The 19,047-nt window shown below is 52.2% G+C and overlaps 1 protein-coding gene across 5 annotated transcripts in view; it reads left to right on the forward strand.

Annotated features, from left to right (window-relative positions):
• The first annotated feature begins 465 nt into the window (after nt 1–465).
• The window catches only part of DNAI2 (dynein axonemal intermediate chain 2), a 28,038-nt gene continuing 9,456 nt past the window's right edge, over nt 466–19,047 (forward strand). For 3 of the 5 annotated variants that reach the window (XM_049637715.1, XM_049637718.1, XM_049637719.1), the window contains exons 1-8: nt 466–567; nt 6,053–6,246; nt 8,229–8,390; nt 9,340–9,461; nt 12,454–12,596; nt 13,550–13,663; nt 17,106–17,245; nt 18,343–18,465. In XM_049637715.1, the coding sequence (XP_049493672.1) occupies nt 6,064–6,246; nt 8,229–8,390; nt 9,340–9,461; nt 12,454–12,596; nt 13,550–13,663; nt 17,106–17,245; nt 18,343–18,465 (987 nt within the window). In that variant the 5' untranslated portion in view covers nt 466–567; nt 6,053–6,063. Of the gene's footprint in view, nt 637–6,052; nt 6,247–8,228; nt 8,391–9,339; nt 9,462–12,453; nt 12,597–13,549; nt 13,664–17,105; nt 17,246–18,342; nt 18,466–19,047 lie in introns of all 5 variants that reach the window. The other 2 variants (XM_049637716.1, XM_049637717.1) reach the window with 2 other exon arrangements.

Raw genomic sequence — 19,047 nt, forward strand, 5'->3', positions numbered from 1 at the left:
CAGCAGCTAAGCTGTGGAAACACCCCGCCCCACTTTCCGGGGCTTGGTTATTGCACGAGGTGCCCGGGATAGGGTAGCACAGGGGCGACTGGGGGGTTTTAATTCCCAGTGAGTGGTTGAGGGACCCGACGGAAGGGACAGGAAGACCACCTGCCAGGCGACAGGGAAATAAGTAGCAGAGCCCGGCATCACCAACCAGGGCGCATGACTTCCGAGGCGCTGTCTACAATAGTTTGCATCGTCTCGGGATCTTGCCCGGTGCGTTTTTTGTAGACTTGGGTAAGCACCTTCGCAGAGATGACACAAACGTCTACTCTTGCCAGTGTTTGATTGGCTTGGTTAATTTTTCTCCCGACTCTGGAGACTTCCACAAGAGGGAGTGCTTCCGACGCAGCGGGATGGGCAGTCACGTGCTCTGGGGAGCCCGCCGCCCCCGCGTCCAGGCCCAGCCGGGGGGTTGCTAGGCAACGGGTAAACGCCGTGCCTCGGAGCAGTTGGAGAAGCCCGGTGGCGGGGGCTCAGGTGCTTCCCTTGCGGCCAGGCGGCGACGCGAGCGAGCGGACGAGGGTAAGGGCGCGGGCCGGGAGGAGGCCGAGGCTGAGGAGGAGAGGAGAGTGAAGCAGGGAGCCCCCGAGGGTAATAATCAGCGACAGTGCCAGAAACTCTCCGTGGGGGCAGCCTCCTGGGACAGCTCTGCCGGAGGGTGGGGGGCCAGGTGTCCGCGCCCATTCGTCCCGGCTGCCCTCAGTCCTCGCGACTCACCGGACCACGCAGGTTCTGGTCACCTTGCCTCCTACACCCCCTGCTCCCAGTCGGTCTGGCCCTGATCCCCTGGTCTCTTGGAGGGAGGGAGACCTCTAAAGGGTTCACAGCTGGCTGGCAGGAAAGTAAGAGTCTGGGCTGAACTGGAGGGAGGTGGGCTTTCTCATAAGAAAGGAGGGAAGGGACTTCAAAATTACTGAGCACAGACTAGGCAGCAGGTCCCCCAAAAATGCATGATTTTATTTACTCCTCAACCTGAGGGGGACATTTTTTTTTTTTTTTAGTTTATTTTTATTTTGAGAGAGAGAAAACGAGCAGGGGAGGGGCAGAGAGAGAGAGGGAGACAGAATCCCAAGCAGGCCCCGTGCTGTCAGCACAGAGCTGGATGCAGGGTTCGAGTCCACAAACCGTGAGATCACGACCTGAGCCGAAATCAAGAGTCGGAGGCTTTTAAAGGACTGGGCCACCCAGGCGCTCCTTATGCCCACTGGGATACCACGTTCAAGGTCACACGCTTAGTTTCACCTTCCTGCAACGCGTTCGAAGTTGATCACACTCTCTTGAACCACAGAAGTGCATTCTCGGGCGTTCAGACCCTGTGATTCCCCCTCTCACCCCTAGCTCTGCTTTGTTTTTCCAATCAGAAAAGGAAGAGGAGGGGAGAGAGAGTTCTAGGAGAGAGCTGTGGGACCCTGCTGGCCCTCAGCATGCTCACAGTGGGAGTGTTGGGCTCCTTCTTGCACCAGGCACTGGGGATGACGGTGGATGAAAAGACCACAGTCTGCCCTCAAGGAGGCAGTGTTGTAGTGGGGAGAGCAGGTTACCACCAACACAGCACCCTTCGGTTCTGGGGACCTCCTCCCACCTCTGCCTGTCCTCCCCCTCCACCTGGAGCTCACCCCAGGTGGACCCCAGTGTGCCTAGCATTGCCCTGGTGGGATGCCCTGGTGAGGGAGGGCGGGGTGGATTCCTAGCGAGGTCTGTCTCATTTGAAGGACCCCGTATTCCAGAAGGTGCACAAGGACATAAGAAAGAGGGAAGGAAGCTCTCCACCTGTGTTCCTCTGCCCAGCCAGGGGCACATAGAGGCCACATAGAGGCCACATAGAGGCCATCAGTCCCAGGCACAAAGACTAAGGGCTGCCCCAGGGACCACAAGGAAGGGGAAAATGTTCTCGCGTCTATATCGCGTGGAGTCCAGCGCGGAGGGAAGGCCAGCCACCTTCCTCTTGCCTCTACACTAAGCTCCCAAACGGAGCCCCTCCGCCCCGCGGCTCCCTCAGCCCCACCCAAGCTTGGAAAACACACTTTCTCTTAAGTCGAGGGAAGTTCTTTCCAGGAATCACGGTGCGCCTTATCATTACGCGAGAGGAGTTTTTGTAACTGCTGGAGGTCCCAGTCTGACCGTCCTGGCACGCGGGAGACGGTTGCAGTTCTGATGTTCACGCCAGCACGTCCCCAGCCAGACGTGTTCTTATGTTTGAGACTCGCTGCAGAGTCCCGCTTGCCCCTGGGTCTCTAGGTTCCCACGGGTGGGGGACGCCCCTCCCCAAACTCCCAAAGAGCCGCAGTACTGCCCCCACCTCCCTTGGAAGCCCCCCCTGCCATCCCCCCCCCCTACAGGCAGACAGCTCTGCAGCCGGCGGCCTCTGTCTCACCAGGGCGGGGAGAGACCTCCTGAGACCCCTGCTCTGACCTCGCTATTCATCTTGGGGCCCTGCCGGCTTGGGAGAAAGAGCTCACTCTGGGTCCCTGAATGAGCTGTCGTCCCGTCACCGGGCCAGCCTTTAAATGTCCCCTCTGTCTGCCACCAGATAGAAAACAATGCCTCCGTTCTCGCCCCTGGCTTGGCCTTGGGAGGCACCAAGGAGGAAAGCGAAGCTGTTTCACATATGATCTGGGCTAAAGAGGCTGTTTTTGCGCCCCTGGAGTTTCCTCACGTTCTTAAGCCTCCTTGTGTCCCCAGAGAACTGGCTTTTGCAGCAAGTGTCTTTTACCAGAGGGAGAGACAGGCAGCCCGTCGTCACTGTGGGGGCCCAGGAGTAGCGCTGTGGCCCCTCCGCAGGGTGCTGGTGAAGGCGAGAACTGACCGTCGTCTTCACAAGGCCCTACCCTTGCCCGTGTAGAATGGACACACTGGGGCAACTTCTGCCACTTGTGTTTCTGTTCCCATCCTCTGCTGTCCGAGCCATGGCCTCTACCTTTCCCGGGTTACAAGAGAGTCTCCAGACCAGGAGAAAGAGCGGGAGATCCTGTTTCCTGTGAGTCTGACTCAGGTTGAGCTGTTCTGGGGCTGGAAGCGGGCTGGGATGACGCTGCCTTCGAGGAACATCATACGTGGATGCAAAGGGACCTAGGATAACCCTCACTCCCTCACTCCTACCCCAGCGGCTCCAAGGCCCAAGGCCACTCCAGGCAAGTGCTTCTGGGCTATCACAATAGCTCTTGGCCTTGCATCTCAGGTGCCAGTAGCCAGGGCCCACTGGTCTGGCACCTTGCAGCCTTGGAGGTAAGAGGAGGCAGCTTAGACACACGTCTGGTCGTAATATTCACCCAGATTGTGAAAAGCACAAATTGCCAGGCCCCGCCCCAGACATACAGTCCACATTTGCAAGAGGGGCCTGGGAACCTCCATAGTTTGAATGAACATCCCAGGTTTGGGGCATGCTGGCTGAGAAATTAAGAACCCTCACTTTAAATCGGTGCTCCTCAACCCTGGCTGTACGCTAGGATTCACCCGGGAGTTTAACACCTACTGCCGAGAGATTCTGATTTCGTTTGTCTGCAGTTTAACCTGAGGGTTGTGATTTTGTAAAGTCTTGTGGGAGTTTCTGTGTAGCCAAGGCTAAGAATCACTCTGCCATAGAGCCAGACGTGTCTGGGCCCTCACTCTGCCTCAACTTAAGACCCACCACCTTTGACAAGGTGTTTGAACTCTCCAGGTATCGGTTTCTTCATATGTAGAATGAGAATTGTGAGTTTGGGGGGGGGGGGTTGTGGGGAGCATGCAGTGAGGGAACCTCTAATCTGAACTCCACGGCGCCCGGGACCCTGCAAGTCTCTGTGTATCCTGGATGCAAGTCCTTTATCAGACCCAATATGCCGATATTTTCTCCAAGTCTGTGGCTTGTCTTTTCATTTTCTTGATATTATCTTTTGAGGTGCAGAGCTTTTAATTCAGAAGAAGTCCAATTTATCATTGTTTTTGCTTTTATGGACCATACTTCTGATGCCATGTCTAAAGAATCTGATGCCATGTCTAAAGAACCAGCGTCACGGAGATTTCCCTCTATGTTTCTCTCCTTAGTTTTCACTCTTACGCTGGTGCCTGAGATCCATTTTGCGTTAATTTGTGTGTGTGGCGTGAGGTAGGGGGTCCACGGTCATTCTTTCGCATGGGAACATCCAGTTGGCCCAGCACCATTTGTTGAAGAGACCGTCATTTCTCTGATAAGGTGCCTTAGTGCCTTTTTCAAAAGTCAGTTGGCCATAAGTATCAAAGTCTATTTCTAAACTCTCAATGCCATTCAATCGATACATATGTCTATTCTGATGCCAGTACCACGCTTTCTTGATTATTCAGCTTTGAGTGAATGTTTGCCAAATGAGTAGGTGAAGTAAGGGAAACTATGAGAACAAATGTAAAGCATGAAGTCTGGCATTCACAAAACCTATGCATTCCTAGAAAAGTCTATGTAATTCAGGGCGCCTGGGTGGCTCAGTCGGTTAAGCATCTGACTTTAGCTCAGGTCATGATCTCACGGTTCGTGGGTTCGAGCCCCACGTCGGGCCCTGTGCTGACAGCTCAGAGCCTGGAGCCTGCTTCGGATTCAGTCTCCCTCTCTCTCTCTGCCCCTCCCCGGCTCTCACTCTCTCTCTCTCTCTCTCTCTCTCTCTCACACACACACACACACACACACAAATAAACATCAAAAAAAATTTTTTAAAGAGAAGTCTATGTAATTAGTTTTTTTTTAAGTTTATTTTGAGAGAGAGAGAGCACAAGCCAGAGAGGGGCAGAGAGAGTGGCCTAGCCATGGTCAAGCAGCTGGCAAGTGGCAGGGCCAGAACTTGAAGTCAGTGCCCAGCCCAGTCTGCTTTCCAGTTCCACACTGTGCCCTGCCCAACCAGTCTTTCAAAGGCCCACTGTTCTGCCTGTGGAGGAAGTGGTCTGGCAGTCTCTCCCCTTCTCAGGCAGACTCCCAGCCCCATCGCGGTCGGAGTGATGTAGAGGGGAGTCTCCGGAAGGGCCCCCCTTCGAGCGGTGAAGGAGCGGTGAAGGGTAGCACCCAGTAACCTAGAACTCTGGGAAGGGGTGGGTGGCCTTTTGGACAATCGGGTGGTTGGGTGGGAGAGTTTCCAGAGAGGCCTGGGGCTCTCCTATCTGTGTGCTGTAGGGTCAGATCCAGGGCGTGGCCGGAGATTTAGTTCAACATAATCACCATCAGTGTTTCTCCCTGCCTCCCAGTAAACATGTTAGCTCGGTAAAAACTGCATCATTTGGTGAGTAAGAGCTTTGGAGTCAGGCAGAGCAGCTGAACCGCTTACTAGCTACATACGTGGTCCTGGGCAAGACACCCAGGGTATCGCTAAGTATGAGATTCCTGAAAGGTAGAATGGTGATTTTATTGTCTACCTCAAAGGGCAGTTGCAAGAACTGAACACGACAATGCTTAGCAGGTACTCAGTACTCAATAAATGATCTTTTATTATTTAAGTTTATCTGTGTATTATGAGAGAGAGAGAGAGCACGAGCAAGGATGGGTCAGAGAGGAGAGACAGGATCCCAAGCAGCCTCCATACCATCAGCACACGGCCCCATGCGGGGCTTGAACTCACGAACCGTGAGATCATGACCTGGGCAGAGATCAAGAGTCGGATGTTTAACCGACTGTGCCACCCAGGCGCCCTTCCGTAAATGATTTTTTAAGTTTATTTATTTATTTTGAGAGAGAGTGCACCCAGTAGGGGCAGAGAGAAAAGGAGAGAGAGAAAATCCTAAGCAGTCTCTGCACTGTCGGCACGGAGCCTGATGCGGGGCTTGAACTCACGAAACTGTGAGATCATGACCTGAGCTCAAATCAAGAGTCGGATGCTCAACCGAATGAGCCACCCGAGCGCCCCAATAAATGATTTTTTAAAAGTGCAGACGCAGCTTCTGAACAAATCTCCTAGGACTCTTCCCCCCCAACCAGACTAGGAACCTGGAAGCCGCCCCCGGTGAGGCCCGGGGGGACAGGGAAGCAGCCAGGTGGGGCCCCTTCCCTCACACCCTTCCTCTGCCCCTGCAGTAGCCGGGACCATGGAGATCGTGTACGTGTATGTCAAGAAGCGAAGCGAGTTCGGGAAGCAATGCAACTTCTCCGACCGCCAGGCCGAGCTGAACATCAACATCCCGCCCAACCCTGAGCTGGCAGAGCAGTTCGTGGAGCGGAACCCCGTGGACACGGGCATCCAGTGCTCCACCAGCATGTCAGAACACGAGGTGGGTCCCTGGCCCCGGGGCCTGGGCCAGCGAAGGTGGGGTCTGGCAGGATGGCCAGCCAGGGTGGTCAGTGGGACTGGGTGGCTCCATCTGGGTGACTGGAAGCCAGTTAGAATGGCCCAGGGCGGATGCTGGAAGTATGAGGACAGAAACGCCCCCACGACCCACCACGGTGCCTGGGGCGGGAAAAGACCCAGCACCAGCCACTCCCTGGGCCAGGTGAATGGGAATCAAGATGTTCTCTCTCCCATGGGCTCTGGTCTCACCTCTAAGTCGTCTTAGGCATGTGGTACAGCTGGGAGAGGTATCCTGAGGGGGCAAGGATTCAGATCGGCAGGCGCCTGCCCAACTGGTGGAAAGGAAAGGGTGCCATGGAAAGTTCTGGTCAGAGGGGCTGATGATGTGATGAGAGAACTGGGCGTCACACTGCAGTCGGAGCTCCCTGCCTGTCTAGAGCCCGCGATCCGCCTTGGACTATGCCAGGCACTGCGGAGACAAAACTAGTTTGCAGGAGAGAAGAACCCGCTTTGTCATGTCCCAAATCATCCGGGTGAAAATCACACTTGATTCGGCCAAAACACGTTGTGGGAGGTTCCAATAACGCACGGTTCAAACACACTGAGTCTCTTGCTCTCCCAGGGCTAATTGCTGTCACGGGGACCGGGGCGATTTTGTCCACAGCGTGGCTGACTCAACAGGATGGCCACCGTGAAGGCCACACGCGCTGGGGTCTCTTGACACATCTCCATCCTTGGACGACTTAGACCTTTCGTGAGCGCTGGCTTAGAAAGGAAAAGAGGAGGGGGGTGACTGCTTAATGGCTTTGGGGGCTCCACTTAGGGTGATGAAAACGTTCTGGAACTAGACAGTGTTGGTGGTCGCCTAACAATATGAATTGTCCTTCATGCCACAGAATCGTACATTTTTAAATGGTTAAAATGGGGGGGGGGGCGCCTGGGTGGCTCAGTCGGTTAAGCATCCGACTTCGGCTCAGGTCATGATCTCACAGCTCGTGAGTTCAAGCCCCACGTCAGGCTCTGTGCTGACAGCTCAGAGCCTGGAGCCTGTTTCGGATTCTGTGTCTCCCTCTCTCTCTGCCCCTCCTCTGCTCATGCTCTGTCTCTCTTTGTCTCAAAAAAAAAATAAACATTAAAAAAATTTTAAATGGTTAAAATGGGAGGTTTTATATTGTATGTCTTTTACCACAATCTTTTATTTTATTTTTTTTAATTTTTTTTAAGGTTTATTTATTTTTGAGACAGAGAGAGACAGAGCATGAACAGGGGAGGGGCAGAGAGAGAGGGAGACACAGAATCTGAAGGAGGCTCCAGGCTCTGAGATGTCAGCACAGAGCCCGATGCGGGGCTTGAACTCATGGACTGCGAGGTCATGCCCTGAGCCGAAGTCGGACGCTTAGCCGACTGAGCCACCCAGGTGCCCCTACCACAATCTTTTAAAGGGGGGAACAAATGGAAAGGAAGCAAAGTGGCAAGTTTAAGGGGTAAAAATCCATCTGCACATACCATCCTCCCTACTTCCGAGAACGGGCAAAGTAATTGCCAACTTTTCATCATTTCTGTGTTTCGAATCCTATGACATTGCAAGTGGTAAGGCAGAGCAGGACTAGTCACTTCTCTTTCTTTGGGATCGCACAGAATGGCCGGCGGGGGTGGGAGTGGGGGGCTCCTCTGGTGCATTAGGGTTTCGATAAAGTCAGAACTGGATTTTCCACGGCCAGAGGCACCAGCTTCGAAGCTGCTAGCTCCATAGGGTGGCACTTCCGTGGCTACCCGGGACCCCCCCGAGGACCGCAAAGTTCCTTGCCGGAACCTGAAAGTGGCTTTGGCCAGGGGCACCTCGCTGATCCCTCCCTGTGTGCTCAGGGCCCACGGGCAGGCAGCCCCAGGATCCTGGTTTGCGGACATGGCCTAATGTTTACACCCGGGGCAGGCAGATATCTTCTCACCTGGGGCTTTGTGTAGGTCAACACAGAGCGGTTTGAGATGGAGACCCGGGGGATTAACCACGTGGAGGGGGGCTGGCCCAAGGATGTGAACCCCCTGGAGCTGGAGCAGACGATCCGGTTCCGGAAGAAGGTGGAGAAGGACGAGAACTACATCAACGCCATCACGCAGCTTGGCTCGGTAAGGCTTCCATCACTGCGGTGCCCCACCTGCCTGGCCCCGGGCTCCGCTCCTGCCACTATGCGGACGAACATCACTAGGTACCTTAAGGAACCTTCTGTCTGGGAGCAGGCAGACCAGTCCACCACAACAGACCAAAGGGGAAGATGGGAAGGTACCAGGGCTGAACAGGCTTGAGGAGGAGTCTGACAGGTGCTCCCCTTGAGCAAGAAGGACTCCAAAGAACCCCACCCAGGAGCTGCGTGCCGGCAGGGATCATTCATTCATTCGGCACATTTGGACTGAGCCTGTAGTCTCTGCCAGGCACAGGAGAGATGGCAAAAAATAAAATTCACATGCATCCTGCCCCAAAGAGTTTATCATAATCCATTGGAGGTCAGAGACAAATACAGAGATATCACCGTGTAACGTAGAAAGACATGCTATGAGGGATGACTCTTGCCATTTTGCTCCGTAAGGAGGGAGATCCAATTTCCCGCTGAAGGGATCAGGGAAGGCTTCCTGGAAGAGGAGACACCTGAGCTTGAGGTTTTTCCTTGGTGGACATTTGGAAAAATGGAGAGGGCCTTCTGGGTGGTGGCAGCAGAAGATTGGTGCTGTATATGGAGCGATTACCAGTTCTGTGCGACTGGAGGCGTGTTTCTTTACCTTTTTTTCATTGTTGTCCCCCAACGAGTCTTTTCATGTTTTTCCTAATTGCCTCCCCCATGAAATTTTAATCCCATCGGCATATTTCTTTATGTACTGTATGTATATCTGTGTTTTATGCATGAAAAGTAATATTTCACCCTCCAAGACGAATTTTCCCTTGGAAGCAATGCTGCCCCCACTGAAAATGCAACGGGCTGGAAGGCTGGGAAAGACCGTTAGATATTTCTTGCCATCTCAGCCTGGTCAGGCTGCAGGTACCTCTCTTTCCTGCTAAGAACTCCTGATGTTTTCTCCTCAGATCATGGAGCACTGCATCAAGCAGAATAATGCCATTGACATCTACCAGGAGTATTTTGATGACGAGGATGCGGTGGAGGTGACAGATGAGGCCCCTTCAGCTAAAACCATCAATGTTTTAAGGTACCTCCCTAGCTAGGCAGGTGTCGGGACGCTCTCTGCCACCCCTGTGGCTGGGTGCTTCCCAAGGTCACTCTTTGCCGATCACTCCATGCCGTGGGTGCAATGCCCTCCGTGCTCTGAGCTTTGTAGGGAGCAGAGCAACAGAGCACCCAGCAACCAACTGGTCCCCACCCTGGGGGCGGGTCTGGTTGATGGAAAGAGAGGACAGAGTCCAGGGAAAGACTAAGCGAATTTGCAAAGCCGTGTGCAAGCCGGGTTGAGTCACGCAGGGCACAATGAGTTCAAAGTATGGACCATCAGTGACCCAGCAGCACTGTGGGCCCACAGGACCCTCATCCCACACTCGTGGGAGTGTACCTGGTGATGACCTCCAAGGACAGAAGCTTGACAACAGGACTTGATCCCACAGATACACGTGTGTGAAGTCGCCGTGTGTGTGGACGCTCACTGCAGCAGAAGGCACTCTAGCCAGAGGCTGGAACCAAGCTAAGCCCATCGGTAGGGGAGTGCTTCGAGCAATTCTGGCACGCCTACCCAGGGGATAGCACGCACATGTCAGGATGAAGGAGGCAGCCTGCTGGGGAGTGTTTCCAAGATTTACTTTGTGAAGCAAAACAAGCAAGATGCAGAACAGCATGTAGCGTAGCACTATTTTTTTTTTGTTTAAAATACGTTTATATACCTGTGATTTTGGAAGGGACTAGTCTCAAATGCCAACTCGGGGGGGATTCCTTTTGCTACCATGGCTCACTGAGGGTCCTGGAAAGTACTTGACCCAGTCCCAGCACAACTAGGAAGGACCCTTTTGTGATCCAGGGCTGAGTTGTGGTGTGCAGAGTAGGAGCAAGCACTTCTGGGAGAGGGGCCGGGGGGAGGGGCGAGGGCTGTCCTCCCTGCTGCCCCAGCCCTACTGGGGTCTGACCTCACATGTGGATACCTTAGCAGGATGATAGATTAGAAATCATCTCACAGGGGTGCCTGGGTGGCTCGGTCGGTTAAGGGTCCGACTCTTGATTTCAGCTCAGGTCATGATCTGATGGTGGTGAGATCTGGCCCAACGTTGGGCTCTGTGCTGAGCCTGGAGCCTGCTTGGGATTCTCTCTCCCCCTCTCTCTGCCCCTCCCCTGCGTGTGTGCATGTTCTCTCTCAAAATAAATAAAAAAACACTTAAAAAAGAAAAAAGAAATTATCCCATTCAACCTGTATGTTTGACAGATGAGGGGACTGACTTCAGGGAGGGGCGGGTGCCCAGGGCACACGGGAGGGGGAAGGGGTGACCCAACCAGGGATGGAACTAAGGTCTCCTGGATCCCAGCCTTCTAACCGTGCTCCTGGGGAGGAGTGAAGTGGAGAAATCACAGGGCAAGAAGGGTATCTTGCTTTCCACTTTCCTTCATCCCTTCTGATTACTTCGTGGGCAAAGTCTCAGTTTGGGCCATTAAGTGCTTAATTCTTTTTTACTTCTTGCTCATTCTCCTTCCTCCCCTCTTTTTTTGAAGAGTTGATGTTTCAGAGCAGTTTCAGGCCCACAGCGAAACTGATCAGAAAGTACGGGAGTTCCCACACGCCCCCTCCGCCCCGAGCCCACACAGCCTTCCTGACCATCAACAAAACCCTGCCCCAGGGTGGGGCCTTTGTCACCGTCAGGAACCAGCATTCTGGTACTTAGCACCATAACTTGGGTAGTTTATAATCAACAGAAGCTTACTCCTCACAGTTCTGGAGGCTGGAAGTCCCAGATCAAGGTGGTTGGGTTCTGTGTCTGGTGAAGACCAACTTCCTGGTGTATAGGCGGCCATTTTTTCACTGCCGGAACTCACATGGCGGAAGGGGTGAGAGGGCTCTCTGGAGCCCCTTTATCGAGGACTAATCACTTCCCACAGCCACCCCCCTAACACCATCACATTGGACATTAGGTTTCAACATATGAATCTGGGGGACACAACAGTCAACCTGTGGCACCCCAAAGTCCATTGTTTCCATTAGGGCTCACTCTTTGTGTTGCATACTCTGTGGGGTGTTTTTTTAATTTTTTCAATATTTGTTTATTTTTGAGACAGAGAGATAAACAGAGCACAGCCGGGGAGGGACAGAGAGAGAGAGGGAGACATAGAATCTGAAGCAGGCTCCGTGCTGTCAACCCAGAGCCGACGCGGGGCTTGAACCCACGAACCGTGAGATCATGACCTGAGCCAAAGTCCAATGTTTAACCGACTGAGCCACTCAGGCGCCCCACTCAGTGGGTTTTGTATCATATAGAATAGTTTCACTGCCCTAAAATCCCACGTTCCTTTTAGTCATCCCTCCCTTCCCCCAAGCCCTTGGCTAACGCTTGATCTTTTTACTGTCTCCATGGTTTTGCCTTTTCCAGAATGTCACATAGTTGGAATCATACAGTATGTGGCCTTTTACCGACTGGTCGCCTTCACTTAGTGACGTGCATTATGTTTCCACTGTGTCTTTTCATGGCTTGATAGCTCGTTTCTTTTTAATGCTGAATAATATTCCCCTGTCTGGATGGACCACAGCTTATCTATCCATCCACCTCCTGAAAGATGTCTTGGTTGGTTCCAAGTCTGGGCAGCTATGAACAAAGCTGCTGGAAACATTCACCTGAAATGTTTTGTTAGACAAAAGTTTTCAACTCTTTTGGGCAAATACCAAGGAGGAGGATTGCTGGATTCTCCTCTTCCCCTTTCGTTGTAATAGCAATGGGAAATCAGGCCTCAGGCTCAAAACTTTCAGCAAGTGGAAATATCAGACTGGAATTTGATATTTTGTTCCCACTGGTTTAGTTTTTATTATTACCTTCTATTTATGGGTGGTGAGATCCAGGTTTGGATTAAGGGCTCTTCTAAACTTTGTTCTTAAAAATCAATTTCTCCAAGTGAATGTGATTGCTTAAATACGTTTGAATTTTTTAGAGATATAACTGAGTAAATAAGAGGTGTGGGGAGCCTTCCATGCCAGTGTTCTGCCCTCTCCTGTAAAGGGATCCCCAGGTAATCAAGCGGTCAGCCACGCACCTCTCCTGGCACCCTGATGGCAACAGAAAGTTGGCAGTGGCATATTCTTGCTTGAATTTTCAACGTGCGCCTGAGGGCATGAGCCATGAATCGTACATCTGGGACCTGGGTGAGAAGTGGAAGGGTCCTGGGGTCCAGGAAAACTGAGGGGGCAGGGCAGAGGCCAGCAAAACACAAGAGTGGAAGGTAGAAGCCACAGGCAGGGGACTCTCACAGGGCAGGTCCCTTCTAGGGAGGGACCAGGGACCCCAGGAAGCTGCCCATCCCTTCCTTGTCTAGGTTCAGGAGCAGCCAAACCAGAGCCATATCAGAAGCAGGAAACTCCCTTCATTTCCAGATCCTTGATCAGGACATTCAAGACCAAACCCCATGGAATCCCAATCCTAGACTCCACAGACTCAGATAGAGTCCCCAGCGGACTGAGAAGGAGACTCACCTCTGTCCCACTTTCCTGGCATTGGTCCTTAATTCATGGCCAGTAGGGGCAATGGGAGCAGGGACCGTTGTTGACAGAAGCACTCACTCTAAGGCCACGAGCCTTGTCAGGTGGCCAGCGATGGTGGACAATAGACTGTAGGACATCCCGTCACTGTGGCCATTGTGAAAATAAACGTTAGCCGTTATTAGTAGGTGTGAGTGCCAAGCTCAGAACTGAGCACATTATGCTTTTGAACAGCCCTGGGGGGCAAGTGGGGGAGTGGACTCCTTCATTAGCCCCACTATACAGACAAAGAAACTGGTTTGGAGAAGTCAGGGAGAGTTGGATTTATGGAAAAACCTTGGGGTCAAAACCCAGTTTCCTACCGAATCTCCAAAATGTGTGTGCGTGCACACGCACACACACACGCTGCTGATTACCAAAAATAAAACCACTAAAAGAGCCCCTAGGGCCAAGAGTGCCAGATTCTGGCCCCCAGGACCTAGAGGTTGCAGCCTGGAGAAAGACAGGAGGGACTTCCAGACATCCCCCTACCATCGCCCATCTCAGGAAGGGTTAAACTGTTTGACTCCGTTCTTTTCTTTCCAGACTTGGCGGGATCAATTTGTTTGTTTGTTTTATAGAAAATCCCAACAAGCCTGAAATCGTCCTGAAGCCATCGTCACCTCTTGTCACCTTGGAGTACAACCCCAAAGATTCCCACGTGCTTCTGGGAGGCTGCTACAATGGGCAGCTGGGTAAGGAGGGACCCAGGTGCTTAACCAGGAGCAAGCCCAGCCCCCCGCTGCTGTCTGCCAGGGCCCAAGTACCTGGCTGGGCTTCCCAGGGAGCACAGAGTGAGGTGGGGACTTCCCACAGAGGATGAACTCCAGACATCTGGGTAGTCAGGCTTTGCTGATAGCTCAGCAGTGTCTCCAATTGTAATAGTTCAAGTAAGTCTAAGACCAGTTCAGAATAACAAGTTTTAAGAAAACTACAGGTCAAGGGACACCTGGGTGGCTCAGTCGTTTAAGGGTCCGACTTTGGTTCAGGTCATGATCTTGAAGTTTGTGATTTCAAGCCCCGCATCGGGCTCTGTGCTGACAGTTCAGAGCCTGGAGCCTGCTTCCAATTCTGTGTCTCCCTCTCTCTCTGCCCCTCCCCCACTCATGCTCTGTCTTTGTCTCTCTCAAAAATAAACATTAAAAATTTTTTTAAAAAATAAAGAGATCCTGATGTAATAAGAAAAGAATTTAAAAAAAAAAACACAATGATTTAAAGTCTTTGTCTAGTAAGTCCAACAGCTGGGCTCCCTTGGGGACAGTCTCCATTTATTGCCTTTTTTCCTGTGTATAGGCCACACTTTCTCATTTTATTATATATCTTGTAACTTTTTTGTTGAAAATTTCTCTCTTTACACAATATAAAGTGACAGTTTTGGAAATCAGGTACTTGTACCACTGTAGGCTTTGTGTTCGTTGCTATTTGCTGCTGTTTGTTTCTTCAGTGAATTGTCTGATCTAATTCTGTGACGTCTGCATTCTATCATGTGTGCCCGCCATGCTCTCTGCTTGGTTAGCTTAATGGTGGGACAGAGATTTCCTCAAGCACCTGCAGGCAACCAGTGTTTGCCGAGAGCCTCTGTGTGCTTGTTTGAGCATGGCTGCGACACTCCGCGGGGCAGCTGCTGGCCCCACCTGCACCTCTGCACAAAGCCTCAGGGTCAGCAGAGGCAACAGCTTAGGGCTTCCTCAGTTCTTTCCTGAGCGAGTGCACAGCTCTGGGCATTCACACAGCCCTACCCGGGCATGTGGCCTTCCAGATCTCCAGGCAAATGGTGGAGCTTTTCAAAGCCCCAGTGGACATCCCAATGAACACCTTGTTCTCCAAGCCTGTACTTTTTTTTTTTTTTTAGTTTACTTATTTATTTTGAAAGAGAGAGAGTGAGTACAGGGGAGGGGCAGAGAGAGAGGGAGAATCCCAAGCAGGCTCCACATTGCCAGTACGGAGCTTGACACAGGGCTCAAACCCACGAACCGTGAGATCATGACCTGAGCTGAAGCTAAGAGTCAGACGCTCAACCAACCAGCCACCCAGGTTCCCCTCCGGGCTTGCCTTTTAAGCCTTTTGGATAGTTTACTGTTACCTACCACTTCAGGAAACTGCAAAGTTAATCAATTGCTTATAATCATTATTTTCAACAGTTGCCTCTTTTTTTCCCACGGAGCAAGCTCTAAGTCAGGTTAAATACAGATAACTTGCAGGGGTGGGGAGGGACATGGTCATCCAGGGACCCACTGGACAGTTCATATAGTCACCGTTCTTTGGTTGGAAGACTGTGAATGAACTTCAGCCGGATTACCCCTCCTGCTGCTGTGAGGCAGCCGGTTTTCACCAGGAAGGCAGAATGTTATTTTTCAAGGCTACCGTGGACTCAGAGAGTATGGGGTCTTAACTAGGGCAAGTTAAAAATGCCACAAAACTCAGTGTCCTTACCGATGTTCAGCTGGTTCTCCTGAACAAGCATTCTCTGGATGGCTGCAAACCTTTGACTAAGTTGTCCTGAAAAAGTTGACTCACTTTGTTGCCCGTTTTCTCATTGCTTTTATGGAGAAGATTTTCAGAGGTCCTTGCTCGGCTGATTTTGCTGATGGAACACCTAGAAAACTGGGATTTGGATCCCTAGGGAGCTTGGAAGGAAACTGCCCCCATGGGCCCTGTCTGCCTGCCTGCCTGCCACATTGGCCCCCAAGCAGTGGACACTCAGCCTAACTGCATCCCAGGCCTGACTTGACCTTGGGCATGAAAAGAGCCCCCTCCCATCTTACCCTCACATGTCGTTTTATTTACCCTTATTCCTCCCAGAGCAGGAGCTGGATGGCTGGGAAACTTCTTAGACACTCTTCTGAGGCCTCTGACCCCCCTCTCAGACCTGCCACCTCCTCCCTGGGAATAGACATGGGCTCCCACACGTCTCCCTGCCAAATTACCTGGGTGCCAGGGCTCTAGAAGACTGGAGCCGAGCCACTGTGCCATGATTTATTCAGGAGGCTTGCCTCGCTCATTATTCATAACCCCTTTCAGGGTTCTTCGTGCCAGCTCAGAGCAGCCGGGGCTCCGGGGCTGTGCCACCTTCGAGAGGGGCTGCCAGGGGGCCCACCCCCAAGCGCTGCTCTGTCCCTAGCCGAGCAAACTTGGCCAAGAAAGCTCATCTCTGGGCCAGTCCTGTCCAGGGGCAAAGGTCTCGGACTTGGAGTCCATAAATCAAAACTTATGGATTGAGTTATTTTGCTGCTCTCTTACAAAACTAGCTTCTCCGGGGCGCCTGGGTCGCTCAGTTGGTTAAGCATCCAACTCTTGATTTTGGCTCGGGTCATGATCTCACAGTTGTGAGTTTGAGCCCTGCATCGGGCTCTGCACTGACAGGGCAGAGCCTGCTTGGGATTCTTTCTCCCCATCTCTGTCTGCTCCTCACCTGCTCTCTCTCTCTCTCTCCCCGCCCCCAAATAAAAAAATCTGTCAGAACAAAAACGAGAGAAGCTTCAAGGCTTTCTTGGTAAAGCAGAAGAGGTGAAGTCCTTGTAACGGATCTGAATAAAGGGTCTGTGATCTGCGTTCCCATCCAGGGCAGCCAAAGTGCAGAGGGTAAAAGGGAGTTTATGTAGCAGAAGAGATTTGCCGCAGTGTTTTTACCTTTTACTTTTTACTTTCAGGAACATTTCTTTGGGGGTGGAGGCACTCTTCTTTCTGGCCGCCCCCCCCCCCCACTGCCATCCCAGGCTCCTCCTCAGTCTGTGATCCTTCTCACTTCTTCCAAGAAGCTCTCCCTGACCACCCCCACGTGTTCCCCACCAGGAAAATCACAGCAGGTCCCCCTTCCTGCCTCTCAGGGACAGGGATGGTCTTATTTCCAGTGGGTTCCCGAGGTAGTGTGGTGCTCAACACATGGTAGGAACTCAGTGGAATGAGTGAAGCTTGCACTCTGGGAGTCTTTCCATAGAGATTGTGTGGGAACTTCAGGGGTTGGGAGGAAACTCAGGCAGGTTAGGACCGAGCCCTGCTTCTGAAAAAAACAAAAAACAAAAAAAAACTACATACCTGCGAAACCAAGAGAAGGAGCATCCCTCCATCCCCTGCTTCCTGCGTGGAGGAAGAAGCCTGGGCTTCTGTTCACCTTGCCCTCACTCTCCTCCCTGACAGCCTGTTGGGACACTCGCAAGGGCAGCCTGGTGGCGGAGCTGTCCACTGTTGAGTTCAGCCATCGAGACCCCGTGTATGGCAGCATCTGGCTACAGTCGAAGACGGGCACTGAGTGCTTCTCAGCATCCACAGACGGGCAGGTAGCCAGCCGGCCACAGTGTGGGGAGCAGTGATACTTCCCCAGGTCCCCTCCAGAAGCCCTTGGGGGAGCGTTTCCTTTTGCATTTTATTTTTAAATTAGAGAGTAGGTAATAGATGCACATGGAACAAAGTCCAGAAGGCAAAAAGGGCAGACGGGGAAACACCTTCCTCCCACCTCTGCCCACAAACCTCCCGGCCCCCCTCCCTGTAGGCACCCACCTTCATCTGTTTCTCACGGCCGCCTTCAGGCACCACCACTGGAGACAGGAGCAAATACATCTGTCTTCCTCACTCTTTCTGTACACCTCGTGCATTGGTCTGCACTTGACGTTTTTCATTTAGTGTATCTTGAAGGTGATGTCATATTTCACAAAGCACTGCCTCGTGCCTGTTAGGAACTGCATTAGGTATGCCAAAATTTATTTCAGTGGATTTTAATGTCATGATTGTGTAGCAGAGTGTGTTTGTATCTAAGTTTTTGCACACATGTGAAGATACATCTCCAATGTACAGTGGGACTTCTTGATCAAAGCATATGGGCATTTATAATGTTTCTATATATTACCATATTGTGGGAGGCTTTAAGAATTCAGATTCCAGGGGGCACCTGGGTGGCTGTCTGTTAAGCATCTGACTCTTAATTTCGGCTCAGGTCACGATCTCACGGTTCATGGGGTCGAGCCCCTGCATCTGACTCCACTATGACAATGCAGAACCTGCTTGAGATTCTCTCTCCCTCTCTCTGTGCCCCTCCCCCACTCCCCCACTCTCTCCCTCTTTCAAAATAAATAAATTAAAAAAAAAAAAAAGATTTCAGATTCCAGAGCCCACGTCTGGCAATTTTGAGGCAGTAGGTCTGGGGTGAGGCCCCAGCATCTGGATTTTATGAAGCTTGCCCATGACCCTGATGAGCGGCCAGGTTTGGGACTGTGGGGCCAGAGCAGTGGTTCTCCAAGTGTGTTTGTCCTAAGGATCGCTGGTCATCTCTAACACACACCCCTTTGGCCCCAGTGATTGGCCCCAGGAAGGTAGGGAAGGCAAAAGCTAGGAGAATCAAGGGACTTCCGGTCTCAAAGTTGCCCCGCCCTCCCATTAGGTCATGTGGTGGGATATCCGAAAGATGAGCGAGCCCACCGAGGTGGTGATCCTGGACATTGCCAGAAAGGAGCAGTTGGAGAATGCCTTGGGGGCTATCTCCCTGGAGTTCGAGTCTACTTTGGTGAGTGTTCCCGGCTCTCCCTTCCCCGACTTCCAATGCTGGGGCAGCCAGAGCCGGGTGGAGCCAGCGTCTACGACGTCTACCACGTGCACCCAACAGCGGCATGGAGCGCCCTCCCTCCTGTGGTCGTCGGGCTTGTGTGTGGTCTTTCCAGGAACTTTCCAGCAGGGGGCAGCAGAGTTTCTCGAGGAAGGAAGCCAATCCTCATTCACACAAAGTCACTGCTTGGGTAGCAGCTGTGCTGAACAGAAGGCAGAGGACAGGATTCCAGAAGGGCCCCATTCTGTAGGAAGAGCCCCGCCCAGGACCAACATGGAGAGCCCAGGCCCTGCCCCTGCCGAGTGTGGGTCGCTTCACAGTCTGAGGGGAAGGAAGACGTATTGGAGAGGGAAATGAGGTCAGAGGAGGCTCCTTGGAAAACCAGAGCACAGGCACAATTAGAGCATCTAGCAATGGGAAGCAATGGTAAAGAAAGATCAAAGTTGAGCAGTAACATGAAAGTGTCAAAGGATGGAAGCTTCTAGAAGCAGCAAATGAGGATTCCCACCAAAGCAAGAAAACAACTTTCCCAGATGACTCTTG

This window comes from Panthera uncia, chromosome E1 (assembly GCF_023721935.1).
Source record: "Panthera uncia isolate 11264 chromosome E1, Puncia_PCG_1.0, whole genome shotgun sequence".
Lineage (NCBI taxonomy): Eukaryota > Metazoa > Chordata > Mammalia > Carnivora > Felidae > Panthera > Panthera uncia.